Source organism: Emys orbicularis, chromosome 3 (assembly GCF_028017835.1).
Source record: "Emys orbicularis isolate rEmyOrb1 chromosome 3, rEmyOrb1.hap1, whole genome shotgun sequence".
In the NCBI taxonomy this organism is placed as follows: domain Eukaryota; kingdom Metazoa; phylum Chordata; order Testudines; family Emydidae; genus Emys; species Emys orbicularis.
The window spans coordinates 141,804,290-141,830,267 of NC_088685.1; the positions used below are offsets into that span (position 1 = coordinate 141,804,290).

General features: G+C 42.0%; 1 protein-coding gene across 1 annotated transcript in view; it reads left to right on the forward strand.

Annotated features, from left to right (window-relative positions):
* The window catches only part of WDR64 (WD repeat domain 64), a 145,030-nt gene that overhangs the window by 76,685 nt on the left and 42,367 nt on the right, over window positions 1-25,978 (forward strand). The window contains exons 11-14 of the mRNA XM_065401461.1: window positions 12,349-12,475; window positions 17,271-17,419; window positions 21,389-21,512; window positions 24,903-25,075. Coding sequence (XP_065257533.1) covers window positions 12,349-12,475; window positions 17,271-17,419; window positions 21,389-21,512; window positions 24,903-25,075 — 573 coding nt within the window. The remainder of the gene's footprint in view (window positions 1-12,348; window positions 12,476-17,270; window positions 17,420-21,388; window positions 21,513-24,902; window positions 25,076-25,978) is intronic.

The following is a 25,978-nucleotide window of genomic DNA, read 5'->3' on the forward strand; positions in this document are numbered from 1 at the left end:
TAAATATGAAATAGATGGGAATTTATCTAGCTTCAGATCCTTGGGGTTTCCACAACTTTTCTGCTACAGAATTGAGCTCCAGAATCTAAGCTTGTTTATTTAAAAAAAAAAACAAAAAACTTTCTAGAATTTATGGTTGTGTGATTTGCAAGGGAGAGGGAGCCTTCCAAATGTGAATACGGTGTTGTCTTCCTGAATCTGCAAGCAGCCTCAAACAGTAGGTCCAAGTTGTGAACTCTTTACACTTGCCTAATAAGAAATTGATGGCAATTCTTAGGCCTCTTGTTACCCAGCCTTCCCTCCCCAGTCATCTTTCAGCCTGCTGCTTTCTGTTCCAACACAACACTTGGGTCTGCTAAACCTGATCTCCTCAAACATCAGGATATTCCTTTTCCTGTCCATCACGGATTATGAAGCCCTATACTGACAATACTCAGAACTGTGTAACCCAGTGCCCCCACTGGCTAGATCCTTTCCCTCCAGCTCAATTGGAATAGAGGTCCAGTACCCACTAATAAGCCAGAAGGTTCTATTAGATTCACATTGCCTATGTCCCTGCTTGATTTCTCTCCAGAATAACTCAATAATCCAGAGGTGGGAATCCATTTATACTGGTGCCTGTGAAGCGGGTTGTGACAATACTCCTGTGTTCACACCCTACACACTCTTGTAGTAATTTTGCACAGGTCAAGTCTAGTAAGATATTATTTGAAAACTCATAATTTGCTGGTCAGCATTGTTCTGATAAAATGTGTGGCAACATTGTATGTGAAGTTGTAAGATTTCCCTGTATGGCATTATTAACACACGTTCCAAACCCCACAACTCTGCCCAAACTGAGGTTGGCAAATAGGTCTGTCCTAAACAAAGGAGTGTGTGCTCTGCCTAATTTTCATTTTAAGCAGTAAATAGTCATCAGGCAGGAAGGGACACAAAGAAAGTTCAAACAGGTGAGAAGCCAGCACTGGACAATCCTTCCACAGAGACTTTGTCTCCTAGTGCCCAGCTGAAATTGTTTTTCAAGAGGGGGCCTGAAACCATAAAAAGGAGGGACAAACAGCCCAAGGCAGCCCCCAATCTTGCCCTGCCCATCACATTCACCACACCTGAAGCGACAAAGGAAGCATTCATTGGACTCTGGGGGAGGGGTCCTGACCTACAGGGTTTGGTCAGTAAAACTGCTGAAAGCATATGGTGAGAAACTTTTGCTTAAATCTGATATAGTTTAAGTATTAGTAAACATCTTATCTTTTTCCTGTAACAATTTCTGACTTTTATGCCTCATTACACACAGTCAACCTGTGGAACTTGTTGTCAGGGGATGTTGTGAAGCCCAAAACTATAACGGGGTTCAAAAAATAATTAGTTAAATTCATGGAGTAGGTCCATCAATGGTTCATGGAGTAGGCCCAAGGTGGTCAGAGATGCAACCCCTTGCTCTGAGTGTCCCTAGCCTCTGATTGCCAGAAGCTGGGAGCAGATGATTGGGATGGATCACTCAGTGACTGCCTGTTCTGTTCATTCCCTCTGAAGCACTTGGCATTGGCCAGTGTCAGAAGACAGAATACTGGGCTAGATCACCATTGGTCTGACCCAGTATGGCCGTTCTTATGTTATGTACTTGTAGACTCACTCAGTCTCTCTTCATAGTTAATAAACGTGTTTTACTGTTTTATCTAATCCAGTGTGTTTAAACTGAAGAGTCTAAATAATTATTTGAGATCATAAACTGGCATATTGTTCCCTTTAAGGAATAACAGACTTAATATATTTTTGTACTGTCCAGGAAAGGGCTGGGCAGTACATAACATATGTTTCTGGGGGGAAATCTGGGACTTGGGGACGGAAGGGTGTTGGGGTCACGGTACAGTATAACTGAAGCTGATGAGAACCCGGGTGTAGCTGGCAGGCTGCAGTTACACACAGACACTCAAGGTGTGGTTTGCACACTGGAAAGCTGTTGGCGATCGGCCCAGGTGGGAGCTACTTCAGCAAGGCATTGTAAGGAACCCATACAACACAGGGGAGGGATAGCTCAGTGGTTTGAGCATTGGCTTGCTAAACCCAGGGTTGTGAGTTCAATCCTTGAGGGGGCCACTTGGGGATCTGGGGCAAAATCAGTACTTGGTCCTGCTAGTGAAGGCAGGGGGCTGGACTCGATGACCTTTCAAGGTCGCTTCCAGTTCTAGGAGATGGGATATCTCCATTAATTATTAATTATTATTATTAACCCAAGATTGCAGGGCAGGGGTGACAGCTGCTCATTAGTCTGGGTTGTACCCTGGTATGATAATACTACTAGTTGGGTATTTGATTCTGAAATGTAATAGGCAATCTTGAACTTCACCAAATTATCTATCTCATAAGGCACTAGTTGCTCAGCCAACTGCTGCATAGCACTGAATGAATATACTAGGGCTATATCCTCCTTGCCTTAGCCTCCTGAGTAATCCCACTGGTAACAATTTGTTCCTGCATCTTCCAGTAATTAGCTAGAGCTGTAATACCTGGCTCGATCACCTTCAAGGATCACAAGAGAGACAACTACATTCTCTTCAGATAACTTACTCTGTTAAACAACATGGTAAGCAGAACTGCAGCTTTACCTCGGCTGTATGCATAGTGACCTTGTCTGCCCTTTGAGTTCTCTGACACTGGTCACACATTTCATGCACACTTCTCACATAGTTCCCTTCTTTGTGAACCTTACATCACTATGTCTCTATAACCTTTGATGAACACTTTCAAACAATTGAGCCATGCAGTAACTGGGGGTGGGGGAAATCAACACTTCAGCCTAAAAGCAGCTTTTATTCTTCTCATTTCCTGGTCCTGCCTCTGTGCACAGGACTGGACTAGATGATCTCTCAAGATCCCTTTCAGCCCTACATTTCAGTGGTTCTGTGTTAATTTGTTGAATGTGTTGTATGGTGACTGGGGAAGAATGACTACTTCGTGCTGCCCCAGAGGGGGCTGGATTTTGGTGCGCCTCATTTGTGTAGTCGATGAAGTCCTGTAGCATCATTCATCTCTAAAGATCCTGACGAGGTTAGTTTAGAGTAACTCTAATGTCCCTTAATTAAAATCACTTGATTTCCTATAACTTACCAAACATATCAACCAGGATGATGGGAATTTTAAAGCATAAAAAGGAACGTTGTCAAGTACTCTTTAGGGTGGTTCTTAGGGGGGTTCTCTAGGATCCCTGCAATTTCATGTCCTCTCCCCTTAAAAACCCAGTGGATTAATAACCTTTTCTTTGATCAGCAAATGCTGGCCACATCTGAGGATGATGCAAGATGGTCTTGCCTCTCTCTTTTCCTCGCAAGCTACCACCAATTGCCAATATTTGTCAAGGAGATGAGCCAGGGTCTGGGATACACACAGGAGCCATAGCACTGTGGTGCTCTTTTAAGCACATCGGAAAGCGTGTATCAGTTTCAGTGCTTAGATGACCAGCCCTGTTGACATGCAGACAGAGACAACACTTTCTCCTTAGCTTAAGCAAATGTTCTAGAGATGTTTAAAATAAATAGAGACAGGTCCTGCAAGTTTGGTGGAAACAGCTCGAAGTAAAAAGTTAACTAATGTCAGGTACATTTGAGTTGAAACAGTCGCCCTTCTCCTTTCTCCCACTCCTCCCCAGTGTTTTTTAATGTTTTTTGTGCATTTTCACAGGCAGAGCCTACTGGCATTTTCTCATGAGGGATGCATACACATAATTTGCAGGGGTAGTTGGAGCATGTCAGTTTGTCAGGAGAAGTTCTTTAATATATAACTAGAACAGCAAAGTTACTATGAATAACTGTCCCTAAGGCAATTACCACTAGTCACCTCCTAAAGTCCATAGTAAATGTCCTTGCATTTGCCTGCTGTCAATGCGTGTTGTGTATGAGTTCATGCACAGTCGTGCGCGTATATAAATACACAGCAGTGGCACTACGCCTCTCAGCAGTGCTTGTGGTACATTATGTTCAGGTTACTCATGTGAAACAGTTGCTTGCGTAATCTCCCCAGCTCACTGCCACAGGATGGAGAAAGGATCAAGGTGAAGCGGGGGGTGGGAGGCAAGAAAGATTTATGAATGCTGTTCTGCTCTTGTCTGAGCTTCTGCTGTCTCATTTAAATCACTGTACTCCCTCCACATGATATCGAGATTGGAGGCAGAGCAAACAAGGAGCCAGCACAAAAGTATTTGATTTTCATTCATTCCTATTACTAAATCATGACTATAAAGTGCTTTGTGAAGGACATGATGTAAAACTAAATTCTCTTCTATGGGCAGTATTCGGACTTATAAAGCAACTGACTCTAAGGGGAGATGCAGAACCAACTTGATTCAGGTCCTGGAGGCATTTTGTGAACTTAGGTACACACAGTGCCTCCTGGAGCTCTAGGGGAAGGGAGGAGCAGCACCCTTTTATAGTCCAAGTTTGTGTGCCAATGGGTTGCTCACCATGCCTAGTCACGTCCTCTCTGGGGTACATAGTACTGTTGATGGCACACCCACACCTTGTTAAGCTCCAGTCTAGCAAAACACTTAATGTCGTCAAGGCTTTGCTGGAATGGGGCTGTGGAGCCGAAGCACCAGGATTTTGGCTGCCCCTGTGTAAGCGCTCAGGGTTGAGAAGCATTACTTTTCAATGGCCTTTGTGCTGCACTAGTGAAAATGTGCTCCTTCATGGGCATACGCATTGTAACCAATGGTCACTTCCTTGGCAAATGAGTCCCTAAACCTCTCCAACAGTGTGCCTTGCTGTGCTTTCTGGCTTCCGCTAGATCTGATTTGTTAACTGGTTTTAAATTTTGTCTTTGTCTAGAGGTTTCCAACCCTTGTCTTTATGCCATGCTGGTTCTCAAGCGGTGTGCTGTGGTCCTTTTCCCTCTGGTGTCCATAATGAAGCATCTCATATGAGCTCTTTGTCCAGTCATATATGGATTTGCATGATTTAATATTCAGCCTCTGAAATCTCAGGTTTCCAGTGTTAACATATCACTTGGAAAGAGAATAGTCTTGCAGGGCTTAAAGTTAAATAATGGAGATATCCTATCTCCTAGAACTGGAAGGGACTTTGAAAGGTTGAGTCCAGCCCCCTGCCTTCACTAGCAGGACCAAGTACTGATTTTGCCCCAAATCCCTAAGTGGCCCCCTCAAGGATTGAACTCACAACCCTGGGTTTAACAGGCCAATGCTCAAACCACTGAGCTATCCCTCCCCCCTAGAATCTCAAGAATACCACAAGAAACAACTGGAAGAACTGAAGAACCTAATCATCCAAGAACCTAATCATCCCTCCCGCTTGCTTTTCCCTTGCTCTCATTTTCTGACTTGTTCTTCAACATAACAAGCATAAAGCACAGTGCTGAAAATAGATAATACCTCAGACTCAGCCAGCAGACATAAAGCAACTTAGGTTTTCCCAACAGGTATAAAGATTGTCTTCCCTTCATCGAAAGGAGTCATAGAGGTTTTTTTGGTTTGCTTTTTAAGGCCAGAAAGGATCATTAGTTTATCTAGTCTGACCTCCTGTATAACACAGGATGGAAATTGCACCTTCACTGGAAGCTTCCCAGTACTCCCACTTACGGTTTAACTTGAGGAGTTCATGGGAATACCAGACCCACCTGTCTCCAGTTTGATTTTATCTATTCATGAACAGACATACATGAAACTGGAGTTTCTGAAAAGGTTTTATACACTTTTCTCTTTATTATCTGCAGCAGATTTCTTTTCAAGTCTCTACTGTGATACCATAACTACTTGCTCTTGGATGATTAGGTTCTTCAGTTCTTCCAGTTTCTTGTGGTATTCCTGAGATTCCACTACTTTGCCACACAATGCTGGGAATTCTTCCTGCAGAATTGCCTTAACTTCTAGCACTTTCATTCCCATTTTTGCTGATCCAATTGAGTCAGCTTCATAATTTTTTTTCCACTCACACAAATTTCCTGTTGCAAGTCTTCTCTCTGCCTTGCTATTTTCCCTCCAATGCTCCTCCTCAAAGCTTTTGAAGTTGCATGTGTTTACCAAAACCCCAAGTAGATAATCTGAAATGTTAGACTAGGTTTCATCTAACTTTCCAATTTCTGTAGTCTTCCTGAGGGGAGAGTTAGGTAAATACAATTGACATAGTATAGAGGCCAGAGGAACCATCTCAGAGAAACATATGTCTGAATGAAAAATTCTTTACATCAACACATTCTTCCTCAAAACAAATTAAATGTACAGTTGACATTTCCTTTATATCTGCATTTCCCAAGTAGGCTTCTGTATAACTATTCCATGATGTCCGATGTAACCAGCACAATTTTAATACACAGACAGGTTCTGCCCCCCCCCCCGCCCCCCCATTCTATAATTGTTCCAGAAACTTTGGAATTCCATAAGAATTGGTTTAGGTTTGTTTTTATTTCAGGCACCAATTAGATTGTTTAGAGAGGAAGGAAATTTCCAACCACCTTCAGGTCCATCACCAGGACAAGATAATTCCATTCTACCTTCTGATCTTGTATAACCTTGAATATTTTCAGTCTCTGGATATATTACTGTCTACCTTTATTTTACTATCAAATACACCAGGTTCTAAATTCCAGCTGCCTTTTCTTCTTAGCAATGTTTTCCAAACCAAGAGACCCTCTATATTTTAAAAATAAAATAAAAAACTCCCTTAATACTTTTATAATGTTAGAAATACTCAATAGTTCTTCTTAACTGAATGTATAAGCAGTTAGCTTTTGAAGAAATGCTTACTGTCACTTGTGATGCACTTCTTTTTAGATGCTGAGCTTATCACGGGTGAAGACTGTTTCTAACTGAATCAGGGTTCTCTTTAAGTATAGAGCTGCTGCCTACACACTGTACCCAGCAAACACCACATGGTGCCAAAACATTTAAAAACAAACTTTCAAAAGAAGCAAGTAGTACAATATGGTGCTTGGAACGGATTGCGTCGAGACTCCTGGATTCTAGATCAGACTCTAACTCCAACATGCTATGTAGCCTTGAGGAAGTCACTTAAATTCTCTGGCCCAGATCCTCAAAGGTATTTAGGCTCATAACTTCTACTGAAATACCTTTCTGAGGATAGGAGTCTCTGTGCTGAAGTTTACCAAGCTGCAAAATGGAAAGAATACCTCCTGTGCTTACCTCACAGAGGTGTTGAGAGGCTTAAATTGTTGTTAAGTACTCAGGTTTAGAGACAGACGGTGCTCCAGTGCAGAATCTAGGGACATTTTAAACTTTATCTAATAGTAAGTTTGTAAAAATAGCATTTCCAACAACTGTCTTAAGTCTTCAAAGGGCATCATATTAAGAGAAGGTTTAATATAAGGTGCTAATTCTTCTGAGTCATCTGTAATAAATTTGATCCTAACTGCTTTTCCTTATGAAGTTGACAGATGTCATGTTTTTGTTTTTTCTAAATGTTCTTCCTGTCAGATTTGCTTTCTTGACACTAGGAGAGATGGACTAAAGAGCAATTACTTTAGAGCTCAAACTGATGTTAATGAAAGTTTAATCTGCCCTCTCCCTACAAGTGATAGAAGTTTCTAAATCAATAGCATCCTGGGGATGGTGAATTTGAGTTTCACATAAAATAATGGTTTGGGTCACTTCTGAGGTAATACTGGCTGCAAGTAATTTCCTCATAATTCATTGGTGATTCAGTATGTAGCATGTCATTAAAAGCTTTACAAAATTACAGGTCTGTCGCATCTTATGCGCATTTAACATGCGCAATTTCAGTTTTACGCGGTCGGCAAAAACAAAACAAACAAACAGAAAAATAACAATTTTAATACTGTACCTGTAGTACGGGCGATTCCGCCCGCCATTGAACTCAATGTAATTTTGACTATACGCGGTTTTCGTTTTACGCGCTGACCGCGGAACGTAACCCCAGCGTAAGATGAGACAGACCTGTATATCCCTACAGTGAGCAGAAAGAGATAAAGAAAAATGTTTTATCTGTCTAATCTGTGGTAGGTATTTATAGGGTGCCTATCTGTAGTATCTAATATAATAGTCAGAAAAGCATTTGGAAATGAGCTCTACTCTTATTGTTGTCCTAGATATTTGTGCTTTTAACTCTGTTGGTTTCTTTTTCTCTTGGTATTTCCATTCCTATCATGAGCTGATGCTTATGGGTGGCTTCCACAAGGCTCATGGCACTGTCCTTTTGCAATAGTCAAGTCAATGTGTGAACAGTGAGTTTTAGGTCCCTCTTTCCCGTTGCGGAGATAAGATCCCTCGGGGTTGCATGTATGTAATGCAACAATGCCCTTAATCTAGCTACTAAATGCATCTTTGTTTTTGAATCCCTCTCACCCACACTCCCAGAAATGTGCAGCTCTATCCTGGAGATTCACTGGAGAATCTTAGCTTGAATGGGAGTTCCCAAAAGTTGCATTTTCTTCTCACCATATGTCACTGAGTGACTGGACCCAGCCTCACCTGTGACTGATCAGTTACCTCCAAGCTGGGGTTGTGAGGTTAGGGGTCAGGTGATAGTCTGACAAAGGGGTCTTATAAAGCCAGCAATAGCTCTGCTGACCTGGAGAGTTGTAGAGAAGCTCTGGCGTGCTGGAACTAGGGTGCTGGGGGTGCTGCCACACCCCTTGGCTTGAAGTAGTAACAACAAACACATGGTTTCCATCATCAGCACCCCCACTATAAAAATTGTTCCAGCACCCCTGCTTGCCTGAGTTCTTGGATTAGGGCAAGGACCCGAAGAGGATGAGAGAGGAGAAGAAAAAACCTCTGTGAATTGTAGCCCCTGGGGGCAGAGGAAATAATTTTGCCTAAGATTTGGTCCAATCAATAAATTGTGCCCTAAGGCAAGGGCATGGAAACAGACTATATGGCATAGAATTGCTCCCTCCTGGACTGGTGCAGCCCCATTGCTTACACTATATCTATGCCTGAAGCTACTCATGGCTCTGTTGCAGAAGCTGCAGATATCTTAACTCTGTATGTTTCTATAGCTGTGGATGTGGCTGCCCTATTTTTCAAGGTGTCTTACATTATCATGTCCATTGATACAAGATTTGAGGAGCCATCTAAGCATGTACTGTGTAGCATGTGTAAAACATTTTAATGCACAAAATAAACATGGACCTGCTGAGACGCTCCCTTTTGGGGAAAGACTAAATGAAACCTGTCTCTGGCATATTTATCTGGAAGATTTTCATGCTCTTCACCCAAAGCCTCTGAGCTCCTCAGAAATCATTGATTTAGTCTCAGTATTTCTGTGAGGCAGGAAAGTATCATTATCCTCACTTTACAGACCAAGGTGCAGAGGTGAAGTGAGTTGCTTAAGGTCACACGGGAAATTTGTGGGAGAGCTGGGAAAAGAACCCACTTTTCCCAAGTCCTAGTCCAGAGCTTTAGCCACAAGATCACATTCTTTCTCATGTAATAGATGTAACTGCTCCTAGCAAATGAGGACAATGCAGTGTGTCCTCCTCAGAATGGTTTTGTTTTGCATGCATTACATCACCTTCCTCCTGTGTTTCTTTCTAAATTGTGGGAGTTTTGTGTGAGTGAGCTAGGAAAATAAGACACAGACACTTCTATAACTTGAAACACTTCAAGACAGTTGAGGAAGGGGCTGCCCAGCACTGACCACAGTGTTGCAAACCCCAGAATGGAGATGGCAGCATGGCTTTGGTCTTTCTCTCCCTTATGTACAGACTGGTTAGTGGATGCAGGGCAGCACGCCAACAGTATAGATGTAGCAACGGTGAGTATATGCACTCCCCCCTCATGCTTCTGGGGTATTATGTCTGCCCCTGCACTGTGCAGTTATAATGCCCTCAGCACCCCCAAGCAGATAGGGCTGCTCCTTCCCTTCCCCACTCCAAGCATGAGGCATAAATTCACATATTTCAAGGCTAGAATGGACCCAAATGATCACCTGACCTCCTGAATAATACAGGACACGAACTTTCACCCAGTGTAGTATTTAAAAATCATGAGTCACCCCCACACCACCAATAATATTGTCTTAAAGTTCATGAGGCATGCTTTTTTTCCAAATAAAACAAATCTGAGGTTCTCTTTGTTAGCCTGCTAGAGCCTTTAGGGTGCACTGCTTCACATTTTCAAGCTTTTCTTTGTAAACATGAAGGCTAGAAACTTTTTTTAAAATGAAAGTTTTAAATGCAGGCTCTTGACTCTAGCAGACAGGGCTTTAAGAAAGCTGCCAAATACTGAGACACTCTCAGTAAAATTGTGAGCATCGGCAGAACTACAGTGGTTTCATGGTTCTGGCTCGTAGACCCATCTATGTGTGGTGGTGTCCTTAGGCCCGTGAATATGGATTATGTCACTCAATATTCTCTGCATAAATGAACTATTGATCATTGATGGAGAGGGGCCACAACTGAAGACCTTTCAGGTGAGCTGTGTTTGTGTGTATAAAATAGATGCATTGGACGTAGCTTCAACTATCCATTTAAAAAAAAAAACTTTGGATATCTGGAATTTGAAATGTGTTTTCTGCAGGTGAGGCTGTTTCCTTCACTCACTGAGCTCTGATAATCTGAGCTCTGATAATTTGAATTCCTCTGGTCCCATGGGATTCTGTATAGGGTGGGAGATCAAGCAGTCACAGGTATTGCGCAACGCATGTGATATTAAACGACCTCAAAAAGGCATTAGGCCGCCATCTGGCTCACAACGTACAGCAGGAGCTCCAGGATCCTAATCAGATTATTTCTATTTTTGGGACAAGCAGAGTCCCCTGGAATTTCTGGGACTCAATAAATGGAAAAGATAAAAAGTAATATTTACTTCTAACTTCCCCCTCTGGTGCCAGTGAGATTTTACAAATAGAAGGTATTTAACATGAAGGTTTAAAAAAAATCTGTTAACTGCTGAATGATCAGTGTGCTTTGTACTGGTGTATTAAAAGGACTGATGATTACAGAGTATTTCGTTCAAAAATCCTAAATCATTTGTCACACTACAGAACCATCCCAACCTTTTCTTCCAGTGAAAAGATAAGGGTTAACACATCTTGTGTGTGTATTTAAACAATAGACACATCACCCTGCCATGGATCAAAGGTCAAAGCTGGGTGTAGCCAGTACAATCTAATGGTGCTTTTTAATTTCTCCAAGTAACTTGCACATACGTGAAACGATCACCATATTTTGGCTGTTGAATGAGACTAGACATGTATCTGTGCCTAAAGTTGCTAGTGATAGTAGAATAACTTTTAGTGGCATAATATGTCTATTTTATTGGGAAATCCATTGTGCTAAAACATGGAATTATGGCATAACGTGGTAGTACTGAGAGCAGTGTGTGTGTACAGCAGGGGGCTGGCTGGTCATGATTAGGACCTCTGGGGGCTACTGCAGTGAGGGATGTGTGGTGGGGTGGGGTGTATTTAAGTGCCCTGTCTTCAATCATTTTTGTTCATTCTTTTTCTGTTAGATTCATTTATGTAAATAAATCCTACTGACTGTAGTTAAAGTACTGTATACCTGGTCTGTCATTGGAGACCCTGGCCACAATGTTGAAAATACTGTCATCTAGTATCTGTTTGTTTTTTATCAATGCCTATACGAGAAGTGTAAAGTAGGGGAAAGGCCAGGGAATCTTGTTAAGGCAGCAGACTAAGACACAGGAGTAGGACACATTGAGAATTTTCATCAAAAAACACATATTCATTGAAACTGAAACTGTTCATGAAACCAGCTCAGTTCTGATGAATCTCCCAACTCAATTTTCCCCACAAAAAATTATCAATATTTTTAGTTTCAAGGCTTTCAAACAAAAAAACCTGGTTTCCCAGTGCTTCAAACCACTTTGTTTCAAAATGTACACTAATTAGACTAAAACGTTAATAAAAAAGAGGTCAGCATCACAAGACATTTAAAAAGTACCAAAATGAAAGATTTAGATTGATCCAAACTGAAACAAAAAACATTGGGTTTTTTGGTTCATGAAAATTTTTGAGATTTCAATTTTTTGTACCAAATTGCACCAGCAAAGTTTGAACTCAAACATTTTTGTGGGATGGGAAAACCATTTCCCGTCCAGCGCTTATCATGAGATTAAGATCCTAGCTCTGTCACAGACTGCTTCTGAGACATTGGGCAATTCCATCTCTGTGCTCAGTTTACCCTCTATAAAATGGGATACCGCTACTTTCTTTGTCTATCTTGTCTATTTAGATTGTAAGTTCTTCAGGACCGGGACTGTCTCATACTACGTGTTTGTGCATTACCTAATACAATGGGGCCCTGACCTTTGTTAGGGCTGCTAATTGCTACAGTAATACAAATTGTTAATAGTTGGAAATATAATAGTGACACACCATGCATCTTTTTTTCCTCCAGGTTTTTAGAGTGTGGGATATACAGACCCTTTCGCTGCTGCAGATCTTCCACGATAGTCAGGGGAAGGCTGGAGAAATGCAGATCTATGCCATGATATTTGACAATAACCATGGCACGCTTATTACAGGTGTGTAGACATAATTAGTGAATGAGGAACACATTCCCCCTCATTTTAATTTTTGATATTCCATATTATGAAACATGCCTGCAGAAGGTGACGACAGCATGGCCTGGTAGTGGAGAAAGTTAGATACAGGGGATGTGCAGCAATCTAGGACATGACAGCAATTTTCCACACTTGGCTAATGAGGCATTTACAGATGAAGGCTATTTGGCATCCCTCCATTTGACATGGTGAAGGAGTTTCATTTTATATATAAAATATGGTGTTCTTTTTAATTTGGAATATGTATGAGAGGCTTAAGGTGACAGTCACAGAAGATGATCTCTCTCAAGCCAAGTTTCCCAAATTTTTGAAAGCTGAGCCCCTCTTCAGGAAAATGAAACCAGTTGCACCCTCTTTCAGCCCTGCCATCTGTTTGTTTAAATCCCTTGAAAGGGATCTCTCCGCATGTCACTGTTCTTCAGAGAATGTTACAACCACAGTCCGTTCCCAAGACACTCGAGTTTAGAGTGTCTTGCCCTCCAGGCTGCTGGGTTAAGAGCTCTGTAGGCAGGATCCTGTCAGTCAGGGCACCAGGAAAAGTGTGTTCTTGCATAAGAACAAGAGTGTCTCCCATGGCCTACACTCTTCCTTTTAAAGGCTCCTGGCTGACATAATGTGGTCCAGCTGCCAGCCCCTCCCTCCTGGCCTGGCAGTTCGAACACACTGTTTGTGATGTGGCAGGTTCTCTTCCCACCTTCCAGGGAAGCTCCCTGCTTTTGCTGGGGGAAGGATGTGAACAACTTATCTTAGAAGCAAGGAGGAATGGAAGGCTGCCCATTTCAACATATTCATAAATTATCTGGAAAATGGGATAAACAGTGAGGTGGCCAAGTTTGCAGATGATACAAAAATTACTCAAGATAGTTAAATCCTAAGCAGACTGCGAAGAGTTACAAAGGGATCTCACAAAACTAGGTGACTGGGCAACAAAATGGCAGATGAAATTCAGTGTTCATAAATGCAAAGTAATGCACATTGGAAAACATAATCCCAGTTATGCTTACAAAATGATTGGGTCTGAATTAGCAGTTGCAACTCAAGAAAGACCTCTTCAATTCATTGTAGATAGTTCTCTGAAAACATCCACTCAATGTGCAGCAGTAGTCAAAAATGCTAACAATGTTAGGAACTGTTAGGTAAAGGATAGATAATAAGATGGTAAATATCATAATGCCACTATATAAATCTAGGCTACACCCATACCTTGAATATTGTGTGCAATTCTGATGGCCCTATCTCAAAAAAGATGTTAGAAATGGAGAAGGGCAACAAAAATGATTAAGGATATGGAACAACTTCCATATGAGGAGAGATTAAAAAGAGTGGCAGTGTTTCGATTAGAAGAGAGACGACTAAGGGGGAGGATATGACAGAGGTCTATAAAATCATGATTGGTGTGGAGAAAGTGAATAGGGAAGTATTCTTTACCCCTTCTCATAAAACAAGAACCTGGGGTCACCCAATGAAATTAATAGGCAGCAGGTTTAAAACAAAAGTATTTCTTCACAAAATGCACAGTCAATCAGTGGAACTTGATGCCAAGGGATGTTGTGAAGGCCAAATCTATAACTGGATTAAAAAAAGAACTAGATAATTTCATGGAGGATAGGTCCATCAATGGCTATTAGCCAAGATGGTCAGGGATGCAACCCCATGCTCTGGGTGTCTTTAGCCTGTGACTGCCAAATGCTGGGACTAGATGACAGGGGATGGATCACTTGATTGCCCTGGTCTATTCATTCCCTTTGAAGCATCTGGCATTGCCCACTGTCAGAAGATAGAATACTGGGCTAGATGGACCATTGGTCTCACCCACTATGGCCATTCTTATGTTCTTATTTAAATACTTGGTTCTCTGTATCTCGTCCTCACTGGAAAAAGCCATGTTCTTATCTCGTGTCTGCTAACGTGGTAAAATCCTAGTGAGGACATGTCAATTTGTAGTTTTAACACTTTAGCAGGTTGGAGTAAACCCTAGATTCCTGTATAATCTTTACCTCAAGCTGCTAACATGTAAACACTACAAACTGCCATGTCTTCACTAAGATTTTACCTTGCCTTAGTTAACATGAGGTAAGAACATACACTTTTTTTTTTTCCTTAGAAAAGACAAAGCCTTGGTGGTAACAGAGTTTCTCACTAACTCCATAGATCTGAACGTTTTGGTTGTTTTGTTTTTTTAAAGAAGACAATTGTATTAGAAACAGAACAGTGACCATGGAGCCAACACTCCACTGTCTCTTGGAGAGAAGAAACGTATTTCATATTTCTGCAACTTTGAAGTGACAGAGGACAGTGGAGACTCCGACAGTAATCTTAGTGCTTCTGCAGAGCTGGAAATTCACTGCTTATATCTTCTGGACATCTTCTGAACACATTAGCTAAGAACCCAACAGAATGCTTGCCTCCCATTTTGCACCCGAACAACAATATTCTTAATCCACTATTGATCACTGTAATGGAGATCTATTTTCAGTTTTGTATATGGAAGAAAATAAATAGTTATGTCCCTTTGTTAAAAGGCTTCAGTTGAGTGATAACAAAATTTGGACTTTAATAAAGAGCCCCAAATTCAGTTCTGTTATACGAGTATAAATCTAGAGTAATTCCAATGAAATCACTGGGAGTGACATGGTATAAATCATAGATGAGTGGCATTTGGCCCAGTGTCTTCCTCCCAGCATGCACCCCATGTAGCTGAGTTGGGCACAGGGCATCTGCACTGGTGCAGGTATGTGAGGATTCCTCCCTTTCCCAGGCTGTGGAGTGTTATCAGGCCTGATCTACGGTTGCTACTCAAGTCTCCGCATTAGCAATAGTTTGAATGCTGTGGCTGAGGTGAAAGTAGACATATTGGCCCCAGGGAAGAACCCCAGTTTGCTGCAGCCCAGTGTTACATGTGTTGTTTTTTTCTTTAAACTTCTGCCATAAGGAGTATTGTTCATATGGGGTGTAGGGGATGGGAAGAGAAGACTTAGTTTTCATCTTAAACCTGTGCAGAATTTGAGATGTAGACAACTATTAAATGTCCATGTAGTCTATTGATTCACATATTTTACATATATTTGGATCCTAAAGTACTTGTCACTTGCACAAGGTTGCATGGTTAATTGGTGGCAGTATTAGGGAATAGAACCTCAAACTACTGACTCCAAACCCGGAGTTTTAACCACAAGACCATGTTGCCAAATTAAACACCTGTTGTGAAAGGGCTGACCCCATTTAGAGTGCACAGACTCTTCCTGCAGTTTGGCTTAGCTAGTAAATCAAACAATGACTCAGTAACATAAAGTGCAGCTGAGCTTCCTCCTAGGTTTGGCTATTTGTAGGGTTTCCCTCCAAAGGGAGGATACCACCACTTGTATCTCAACATTTGAGATAACTGGACCCACCTAACAGCCTGATTTGTCAATTACTTGAGCCTTCTTGAAGGGGGCTTACCACACGTGCCTAGGGTGATTCAGCAGAAGAACCCTACGTTCCTGTAAAAGATGTTAGTCTGCCTGACCTTTCTGTTTAGTCTAGCATTTGATTGAGTCTCTCAAAGTTTGTGTCATCTTATTCTAAAGGCCAGTGAAACAGTTCTATGTGAAAAGGGTCATTTAAAGTTTTAAATCCTATAGGATTAGCAGATACATAGTTGGATATTTCCTCAGCTGTGAGATTAATTGTCTCAACTCAGACTCCCCAAACTGTTCTACAATCCATACAAGGATGATTATGACTAAACACTAGGCCCTGCTAGTGATTCTGTTAAAAGGTAAAATGAATTCCTCCTCACTGCCGGAGAGGGAAAGAGATCCAAGTTATGCCTAGGAGAACTAATCCTTACTGTCATCTACCTGATACGTATTTACATAGAAGGCTTCAGATTTTAATCCTCTGATGTCCATACATCGTTATAGATACAGATGTTTATGGATGAGTCCTGCTCTCTATCATGCTCCATTTGCATATTTTGACAGAAGCACAGTGGTGCTTTCTCTAATATTGCCCCATATGTCTGGAATCATACCCTGCGCCTTGCAGACACCTTCTCCTCCTACACATCCACTGCTGAACCTAAGTCCTGTACCAGCTCAATTCTGTTGCAATAAATAAAATGGGAACTTAGATGTGTACACTGCACAAATAGGCATGTGAGCTTATGCAGTTGAAAACTTTGACCATTATTCAACCTTCTCTCATTTCCCTAGGCCATGGTTCATTTTGACTGTAAATGTTCTGATCAAGGAGATGTAGGTTTTATTTGTCTGCAAAGTGCCATGCACACCAACAGTGCTGCATAAACCAAGGTATTGAAAAGACAGCGTAGCTTACAGATGGATTTGCTTTGTTCTATAGGAAGTGACTTCTGGGATTGCTTTACTCAGTGAGATTGCTATCAGTCAGGATGACATTTATTTGTTCCTTCCTATACTGGCCCACTCTGGAACTGTAAATCCCCTAGTTCCTATGGATCTTGGGGCTAGGGTTGCCTCTCCCATAAAAATTGGATAATTGATTGTCTAAGGCAGCAAAATATGATAAATATTCTTATTTAGTGATTGTTTATTGTGCTTGGGAGAGGTGACTATTTTCTACTTTTCTTCGGACAGCAGAAATTCTCTAGAACTGGCCAGAAGTGTCTCTTTATATTCTCTTGCTGAATTCAAATCAAACACAATGGTTTATATAGAGTTGATCCATTTCCTCGAATGGCAGTTTGCACAGTCACATAAATGTTATGTATTAGTACCTCTCTTGCCATGTACAGGGTCATCAGTCATTGATATTTATCCTCTAACCCGGATGATACAAGACACCAAACAGATTCCACAAACGCATGAAAGAAACATCAACGTACTGGCTTACAACAGGGCTTTTCACCAAGTTCTCACTATCTGTGCTGAATCTATTGTGAAGGTGAGCATAAACTTGCACCCTTTAAACCGGGAGAGAAAAAGAATGTTGCAGTTGCTTTTATCACAGATAAATTGTTGAGCAATTAGGCAAGAGTTAATTGTGTTTGTTATGCAAGCCATCATCTTTGTAGCTATTTTTATGCTGTAACTCTCTAGGGAAGTGGTAATCCATGATAAATAAGCCATTTAACATCAAAGCAGCATTATTTCTATCAGGTGACCCTTTCAGCTGAACTGCAGAATCAATGTAATTAGTCTCCTCTTTCACATTAGGCACCAGAAGGATGGGTGGGGAGGAGGAGGGTCTGGTCTTGATGTGGAACTCCTTTTTCTTCACTTGAGTTTTGTTCCACACTACATCTACAGGAATGGAGCTTTGTATATAAATTTATGAAACAGTGATCATTGGTTATTATGTGGCTACAAAAAGCTATTTAATAGCTGTGATTGATATAAGAATGCTCTGGATGAGCAATTTAAACATGTATACATAGTCCTCGATTCAGGAGCACATCCCTATTCAGGACACCACTTATGCATCTGTTTAAAGGTAAGCATGTGCTCATGGCCTATTGCAGCTCAAGGGCTTTCTGAATTGGGATTTAAACCATGAAAAATTACTTTGGAAACTATGTAGAATCTGGGAAAACTACAACACTAGAAGAAGATTCCATATCAAAGGTTAAGCATTCTTCCCGTTTGCTCTATCCAAGGGTAACAGGCTGACTTGCCCTAAAGGATGGAAGGACTGGGGCCAGCCAACCCTGCTTACTAAGGAGCCACCCCTGAGAGGAGTCAGGTGATTGCCATTGCCCAGTAAAGAGCAGTGGGAGGCTGCAGTGAAAGTGGGAGCTCAGGAAGCTGTGGTAGAAACTGAGGAAAGGCTCCTGCAGGGAAGACCCTGACATAAGGGGAGCTGCCCCAGCTAGGATGACTAAAGCAGGAAGAAGACCTTGACACCAGGGGAATTTGGAAGGCAGACCCTGAAAGTTGAGCTCTACCTGGGTAAAGCCTAGGAGTGGTGATTGAACTGGAATCCGCTTCTGAGAACGAGGGCAGGGGATTCCCTATGTAAGGGGAGAAAGACATTGAATTGTAGCGTTGGGGTCTTATGGGCCAAACTGTCAAAGGGCTAAATAAATTGGACCCCAGGAGGGGAATGTTTTAAATTTAGCTTTGGACTATCAGAGTGCAGTTCCTGAGGGCCCTGAGGAGTTGGAGGAAACAGGGCAGGGTGCTGCAGAGTGACCTCTGTCCACAAGCCGGCGCTCCGGAGGCAGCTGCCCTGTTACACCAAGCTACAAGACTTAACTGCCACCTTCCTATTATCCTTTCCCTACTCTCTTTGAACCTTCTTCCATGTGGCTGATAGGCCTGGATCCAGCTTGCTGGCTTTGTCTGCCATACCCACACCCTCTCCTCTTTCAGATCACTTCTTGTATGCAACGGTGGTGTAGCCACGTTGGTCCCAGGATATGAGAGACACAAGGTGGGTGAGGTAATCTCTTTTATTGGACCGACTTCTGTTGGTGAAAGAGACAAGCTCTGTGGAGCTCAAAAGCTTGTCTCTTTCACCAACAGAAGTTGGTCCAATTACAACAACTAATTTTTATTTTTTTAATTGGACCAGTATTGTAGAGCCTATAGACTTTATCTAGTCCTTCCCTTAGAAAAAGTGTTAACAAACTAGACAAACATAAAAAGCTGGGTCGCTCTCTTTTTTTTTTTTTTTTAATTCATCCCCCTTCCTCAATCTGAGTTGCCTGTTTTGAATGTGAGCTTTTGGGCAGGGTCCCTGGGTAAAATGTTTAAAAGCACCTGAGCCTCAGTGCCATTTTCAAAAGTGATTTAGGCACTTAGAATCCTATGTCCTATTGACTTTCAATGAGGCTTAGGTTCCTATGTAACTTAGGGCCATACATTAGAAGGTATTTATCTGCCTAAAAATGCAGATAGGCAGCTAGTGGGATTTTCAAAAGCACCTAGATACCAAGCTCCTATTGATTTCAGTGGAACTTAGGCACCTAAATACCTTTTTTAAATCTGGTTCTTAAGCACTTTTGAACATTTTACCACTTGTCGTCATACTTTGTAAAGCACCTTGCACACTTCTGATGCTATGTCAGTGTCTTAACGTCTTTAGGAAACTGGCTAATTCTCAAGGGCTGAGTATCTAGGAGCTGGCTTATTTCTTGAATATGGAGACACTTTCCCCGGAGTGAACCCCAACATGCCCTTCCTCAGTGCCAGAGATGCAGTTTATTACCAACATGATCAGTTCCCCCTGCTGCCAGTTTCCATCTCTATCTACCCAATGGTTCGGACACTTTTCTGAGTGTGGAAGACCCTAGGTTTGAATCCCCACTCTGCTTCAGGACTTGATCTCAGATCTCCAAGTTGAGTAGCTCAACCATCAGGAGTCTAGGCTAATCTAGGGTAGGTTAGTCTCAACCTCTCCTATTTAAGCTATTCCACTTTGTATAAATACTTAAATATTCATTGGGGAAGGGACTTGAATTCTGACAAACTCTGAACATTTTCAGAATCAAAGCAAATATTTTTTTCTAATTTTTTTTGTTTGCTGGCCAAAGTGAAAAATCAATTGTTAACCCAGGTCTAGGTATGGATGTTCAACATTACTGAAAATTGGGTCCAACTGGGGCACCCAAATTTAGTGGCCACTTTTGAAAGGCTAGTTATACTCTGAGAAATGAGGCTATTTGCATCACAGTCACATCCAGAGGCCTTGCTCAGGATTGGGACCTCATGCTAGTTGCTGTACAAACACATAGTAAGGGAGAGTCCCTGCCCTGAAAGGCTTATATAATATCATATAGCATTATTGCTTAACTTGAGGATCAAATCCTTAAAAGACACATGTTGGAGTATCCAACATAATTGATTCATCCCTTCTTTGTAGCCAGGGCTGGATTTAGGGTCAGGCGACGCAAGCGACCATCTGGGGTGCCGAGCTTGGAGAGCGCCGGGCTCTGCTCAGGGTACTGTTTTTGTTGTTAGTGACAAAAAGGAAAATAGAATGTTTGAAGTAAAATGTTTCAGGTATTTTGTATGTGGATTCATTTTTCGCTAAGTTCCTAAAATTTTTGTGGAAAATTCCAGACTTTCTGAGACTACATTTTCCTCAAACCTCTTAGAATGTGGTCAGCCATGCCCTTGTGGATATATAAGAGGTGGTGTGTTGTCAGTCAGATATAAGAACGAACTAAAGTGACAGCCCAGCTGCGATATTGTGAACCTTGTTTTATTGTGTAATTGTGAACGTGTACTTGTGTTTTAAGACTTGAAGAGTGTAAGTAGAGACTAATAAAGGACATATTTAATGAGATGCCAGAGATATCTATTGAACCCCTATCTACGCAAGAATATAAAAGTTTCTATAAGCGTAGAGGAAACAAATTTTTTTATTTGCTTACATATGGCATGAATAAATACAGATTTAAGGATCCAAATGTGCAAGTTTATAGTCTTGTATGACTGAGATAAATCATGCATGCAAATCGTGCATCAAAGTCATGAAATGGACTACAAAGTAAGGTATTCAAAAGTTTAACAAATGGAGGGGGGCACCAAAGATGATCCTTGCATGGGGCACCATTTGGTGTAGGGCTGGCCCTGTTTGTAGCTAGCTTTCCTTGTTTTCTGTATAGTAAAAACTCATTATAGTTAACCATTTTTATCTCGAACTTAAAAAGAATCTATTTCATGTGACTAGTGAAAATAGGCTATCCTTGCTAGAATGCCTTCCTTAGGGTGCCAAAGATTTTTGGAGTTATAGAGAGTAACTGTGAATATTGTGCTGTCGAGTCTGCTATACTATCAGGAAGTATATTTTTATGGGCTATATGAGAGTCATCTATTCAGCATGTTAATCTTTTGGCAGCCAACTTATAACACATGGTGTGGGGATTTTTGTAGGATGGACTGCAAATAATTTTAACTTTGTTTCTAGGTCTGGGAGCTAGAATCCGGGCACCAAATCTACCAGATTGAAGATGCCCATGGGCCTAATATTGAAGTGACCTGTGCAGCAATTGATAAAAATGGGTTTCACCTTGCTACAGGAGCCTGTGATGGTAAACAATTTAATTATCACTACTATTCTGTTCTCTCTCTTTAGAATGAGATACTATATTGTGACCAGGGCTGTGAGAACAGTTTGCTTGGAACCCACCTGAAACCATGTTGGATTGGGGTTCAATTTCAAAAAGCTTCTGCAAAACTGGACTGGTGCTGTTTTGTATGGCCCTGACCCCAACCACCCCTCAATGAATAGCAATAAAAATGAGACATGGCATAACTTTAAAGAAATACCACAAACTAAGCTTCCCCATGCAATTTGACTTAACTGTGTAGTACATCCTACCTCTGGAGATCGTATACACATACCTGGGCTAGCTGTGATCGAGCTAGTGTATTAAAAATTGAGTGTAGCCATAGCGGCACAAGAAGTGGAACAGGCTATCTTCCCCAAGTACATGCATAGTGTATTGGACAGGGTGGTACTTGAGGCAGCTAGCCTCTCCTGCCATTGGTACTGCTGCAGTGCCGATCTATTTTTAGCATGTTAGCTCGACCCGAGCTAGTCCAGGTATGTCTCCTCAAACTGGAATTTACACCTTCAGCTCAAAGTGTGGACGTGCCTCTTGTGCACCAGAGTGTATATACCCCACCTCCAGTCAGAGAGGGGAGAGGTTAGTAAGCGTCCTTGCAGGACAAGAAAAATACCTGCCTGGCCTGAAAGGAGTATGAAAGCGGTCAAGCCTGAAAGGAGAATTACAGCTGGATCTAATTTGGGAATCAGGCCTTTGAATGTTAGGCTTTATGGGAAATGGCCTTTGGCTCTGTCTGCCTGGCTTCTAGTCCAAGAAGATCTTTCCCTCCGGGCTTAGGAGCTAGACATGAATGGCATGAAGGATGAGAGACTGTAGTAGTCTGCACTGGACTCCAGGGACTGCTGTTCCATGATGTGATACTTCTCTGGGGGGGTCTGGAATAAGCACCCTGTGAATACCTAAGAGTGTCATGCCTTGCTGCATAAAGCCTGCAGCAGTCTGGAACCAGTCAGCCCTGGTCTACGTTACCTAGAATGAACAGTATTAGAATAAGGATTACATTGAAACAGACACCTGAAGAAAATCCATCCTACATGCAGTGTGGCAGTTACTGCGGTGTTAGAAACCTTCTTGGAATTTCCTGACTCTTGTGTGCTTGAATTCTCAATGTTAACATTGTTTTGATGACAGGTTTTTGCTTTCAATTTCCCTTGCTGGTCTTCTTGTAAGAAAGGGGAGAAGGGGTGAAACTGAGGTGCCCTTTACTCAGGAGGACTAAATTAGCTCAACAGGCCATCTTTCACTCAGCTGCCTTAACATTCTCAACCCTGTGATTCAAGAAGGCTGCATTAAAACATGGCAGCACTGGCGCTGGAACAATTTGTATAGAGGGGGTGCTGAGAGCCATTGAACCAAACTGTAAACCCTATATATAATGGAAACCACTTCAAGCCAGGGGGTGCTGCAGCACCTCCCGCACCTCTAGTTCCAGCACCTATGCATGGCAGCATGTGTGCACACTCCAAATTTAAATGTTCACCACTTCAAAAATACTGAACCGCCCTGCTTCAAGCGGGATGTGCATTTCACTCCTCAAAGAAAGCTCTAAAACAAGCCAAGGTTTGAGTTTCTATCTTAAGTGTTATTGATACGCAAGAACAAAGCTTATGATAGGAACATGTGGGCTAAGTGCATTTTTTCCATCTTGTATAATTCAAAAATAGCAAAACCAATTTTGCTCAAACTTTCACAAAAAATTGAATTATTGTGGGTAAGCCCAAGCATGAATATCTTTAGCCCAGAAGGCATTTTAATGAGAAAACTGAGCAACTGGAGTAAAGGAGTTAAATTGAAAAGGGAGAACTCAGTTTTATAGGATTTGCTGACTCTGAACACGATACATAGTTAGTGTATTTTCCAATATGCAACACGTCATGTAATGTATGGCATGTTTGTTTGAGATTGTATGACAAGGCCTCTCCGTTTATTTACCAGACCTGCACTGAATTCTTCAGTAAACTTTAATAATTGATTAATCAATTAGCATAGCTGCATAATTCTGAAATTTCAGGGTTTATTGAAATGTTAAGAAATGCAGCACCATGTAAATATTGGGATACTCCAGAAATATACAGGGTGCCTCATGAAGAAGACATGGCCTCTGCCACAAAGCATTGAGGCCAGATTAATTCCACTTGAGCATACTGCCCTTTATTTGCACCATTTAGCCAAGATACTTTGCCCACAGAGCTTAGGGGCTACTCAGAAAGGGAAAGCTGTTGTCAGGTCAGTAGCGCCACACGACAAGGGTGGATCCCAGTTGGTAGATACTCCTTCAGAGAGTGCTTCAGCCTCTCTTTTCCACCCCCTCATTTTGAGAGAAGGTCTGGTACTGAGCCACGTCACACTCAACCTTGCCGCTCTCTCAGATAGGAAGATCTTTGCCTTGCTGGCTCCCTTTCTGCCCTTTGGTGGGCTTGGCACAGAAGCAGGAAGTACAAAACAGGCATGGAGAAGGACAGAATGGTGGTCTATTGGCAATGGCAATGTCTGATAACCCCATATAACTGTGCTCACTGAGAGGAGAGGTGAGGGACTAGAGAATCTATTCCATTGTTCTCCCATTTAGGCAAAAATGCTTTTGTATGCCGACAGTCAAGGAAGGAGGCAACATTGCTTGGCAATCAAACTTAACACCCTCACTGACATCAATAGGTTTTGGATCAGGCCCTAAGTGTGCGTCACTGGAAATGTTTGTTTTCCTGAAATCAATTAAGTTTATTGCTCGAAAAGCACAGGGTTGAATTTACATTATTTGCAGTGTGACTGACACTGTAGGCAGACTGTTGTGCTGCCCCGGGGACATTTCTGAAAAAGATCTGGTGGTTGATGCTTTTACAAAGGCCCTAGTGCCCGTCAGGGGCCCATTGTACAAACAGAAGTAAATAAAGTCCCTGCGTTAAAGAGCTTACATTTGACTTTTAAATGACTTGGCCAACACATGTGAGAAATTGAAGGAAGGGATTTTTGAGCCCCAAGATAAGTTCTCTTTAGCAGGGAAGATTTTAGCCATATCTAGAAAGGGAGAGGATCCATCTGAGGCAGGGAAATCACACCAATATTCCCTGCAATTGCATGATTGAATATTTGTAAGGGATCCCTACGTACACTCTTCCTGCCAACCCCCCATGGCAGATAGACTAATTCACAAATACCATGTGTCCCAACCACATGCTTCTGTGAAGCAGTATTAAAATACCAAACATCAGACCTGTAGAAATGGGAAATGCGATGCAGCTGATTTTTCTTTCTTTTTGCTATTTGGGACTTGTCAGGTTTCTGAGTTGAAAATACATGTTTTGTGTTTAACAGTTTTTCTCCTTGTGTTTCTTGTCCTCGCTTCTTGTTCAGGAACATTGAAAATCTGGGATTTTGGAAGTGGGCAGGAAATTAAAGCTTTGCCTGTAGCAAATGACAGCAAAGATGATGAGCAATGGCTGCTGCAGCTAGTTTATCTGAAGGCTAGTGAGAGTCGGCATGTGATCCTGGCTTTGGAGCACAGTGGGGAGATCAAAATCATTCAGGTTTTTGATATCTTACGTGTGATTTATTTCATTCTGTAGCTGCTAATTCTGAAGTTCAAACAGACAACTTTCATAGATCAGTAGGCAAACCCTATGCAACTGTCAATGTAAAGTCATTTTTCAGCATGTCACCAAAGTAACTCTTTAATATTTAAAATGTCAGTGTGTTCCGTGTTCCATGGCTAGATGTTCAGCATTCTGCTCACCTCTTTCCATGAACATACTACACTGGAACCATTAACATTTTTCTCATAGCAGTTAGGCTTTGGTGGAAAGTTAAATTTCCTATCCCTCAGTCATTTTGTTCATCGAATAAGAGCCAGAGCCTGCCCTTAATTTGCCGGATGTGCATAACTTTACTCATTGAAGTAAATGGGAATACTCCAGTGAGTAAAGTTATTCACACATGCAAGTGCTAGTAGGATCAGGTCCCAAGACTAAAGAACTCTTTCCCTTCCCCTCTCCTTCAAAAGTGAAAATCAGAGGCCCATGCACTCCCCCTTGATGACATGATGTGAGGGAACAGCATGATCTGAATCCTGCATAGGAGGGTTTCAAAGGGATATGAAAAAGAGCCTCTCAGGGCACGTCTTCACTACCCGCCAAATCGGCGGGTAGCAATCGATCTATTGGGGATCGACTTATCGCGTCTAGTGAAGACGCGATAAAATCGATCCCCGATGGCTCTTCCGTCGACTGCGGAAATCCACCACGGCAAGAGGCGGAAGCAGAGTCGACGGCGGCGCGGCAGCGGTCGACTCACCGCCGTCCTCACAGCCAGGTAAGTCGACCTAAAATATGCAACTTCAGCTACGCTATTCACGTAGCTGAAGTTGCGTATCTTTGGTCGACCCCCCCCCCCCCCCCCCGTAGTGTAGACCTAGCTTCACTCTCTGGTTCCTT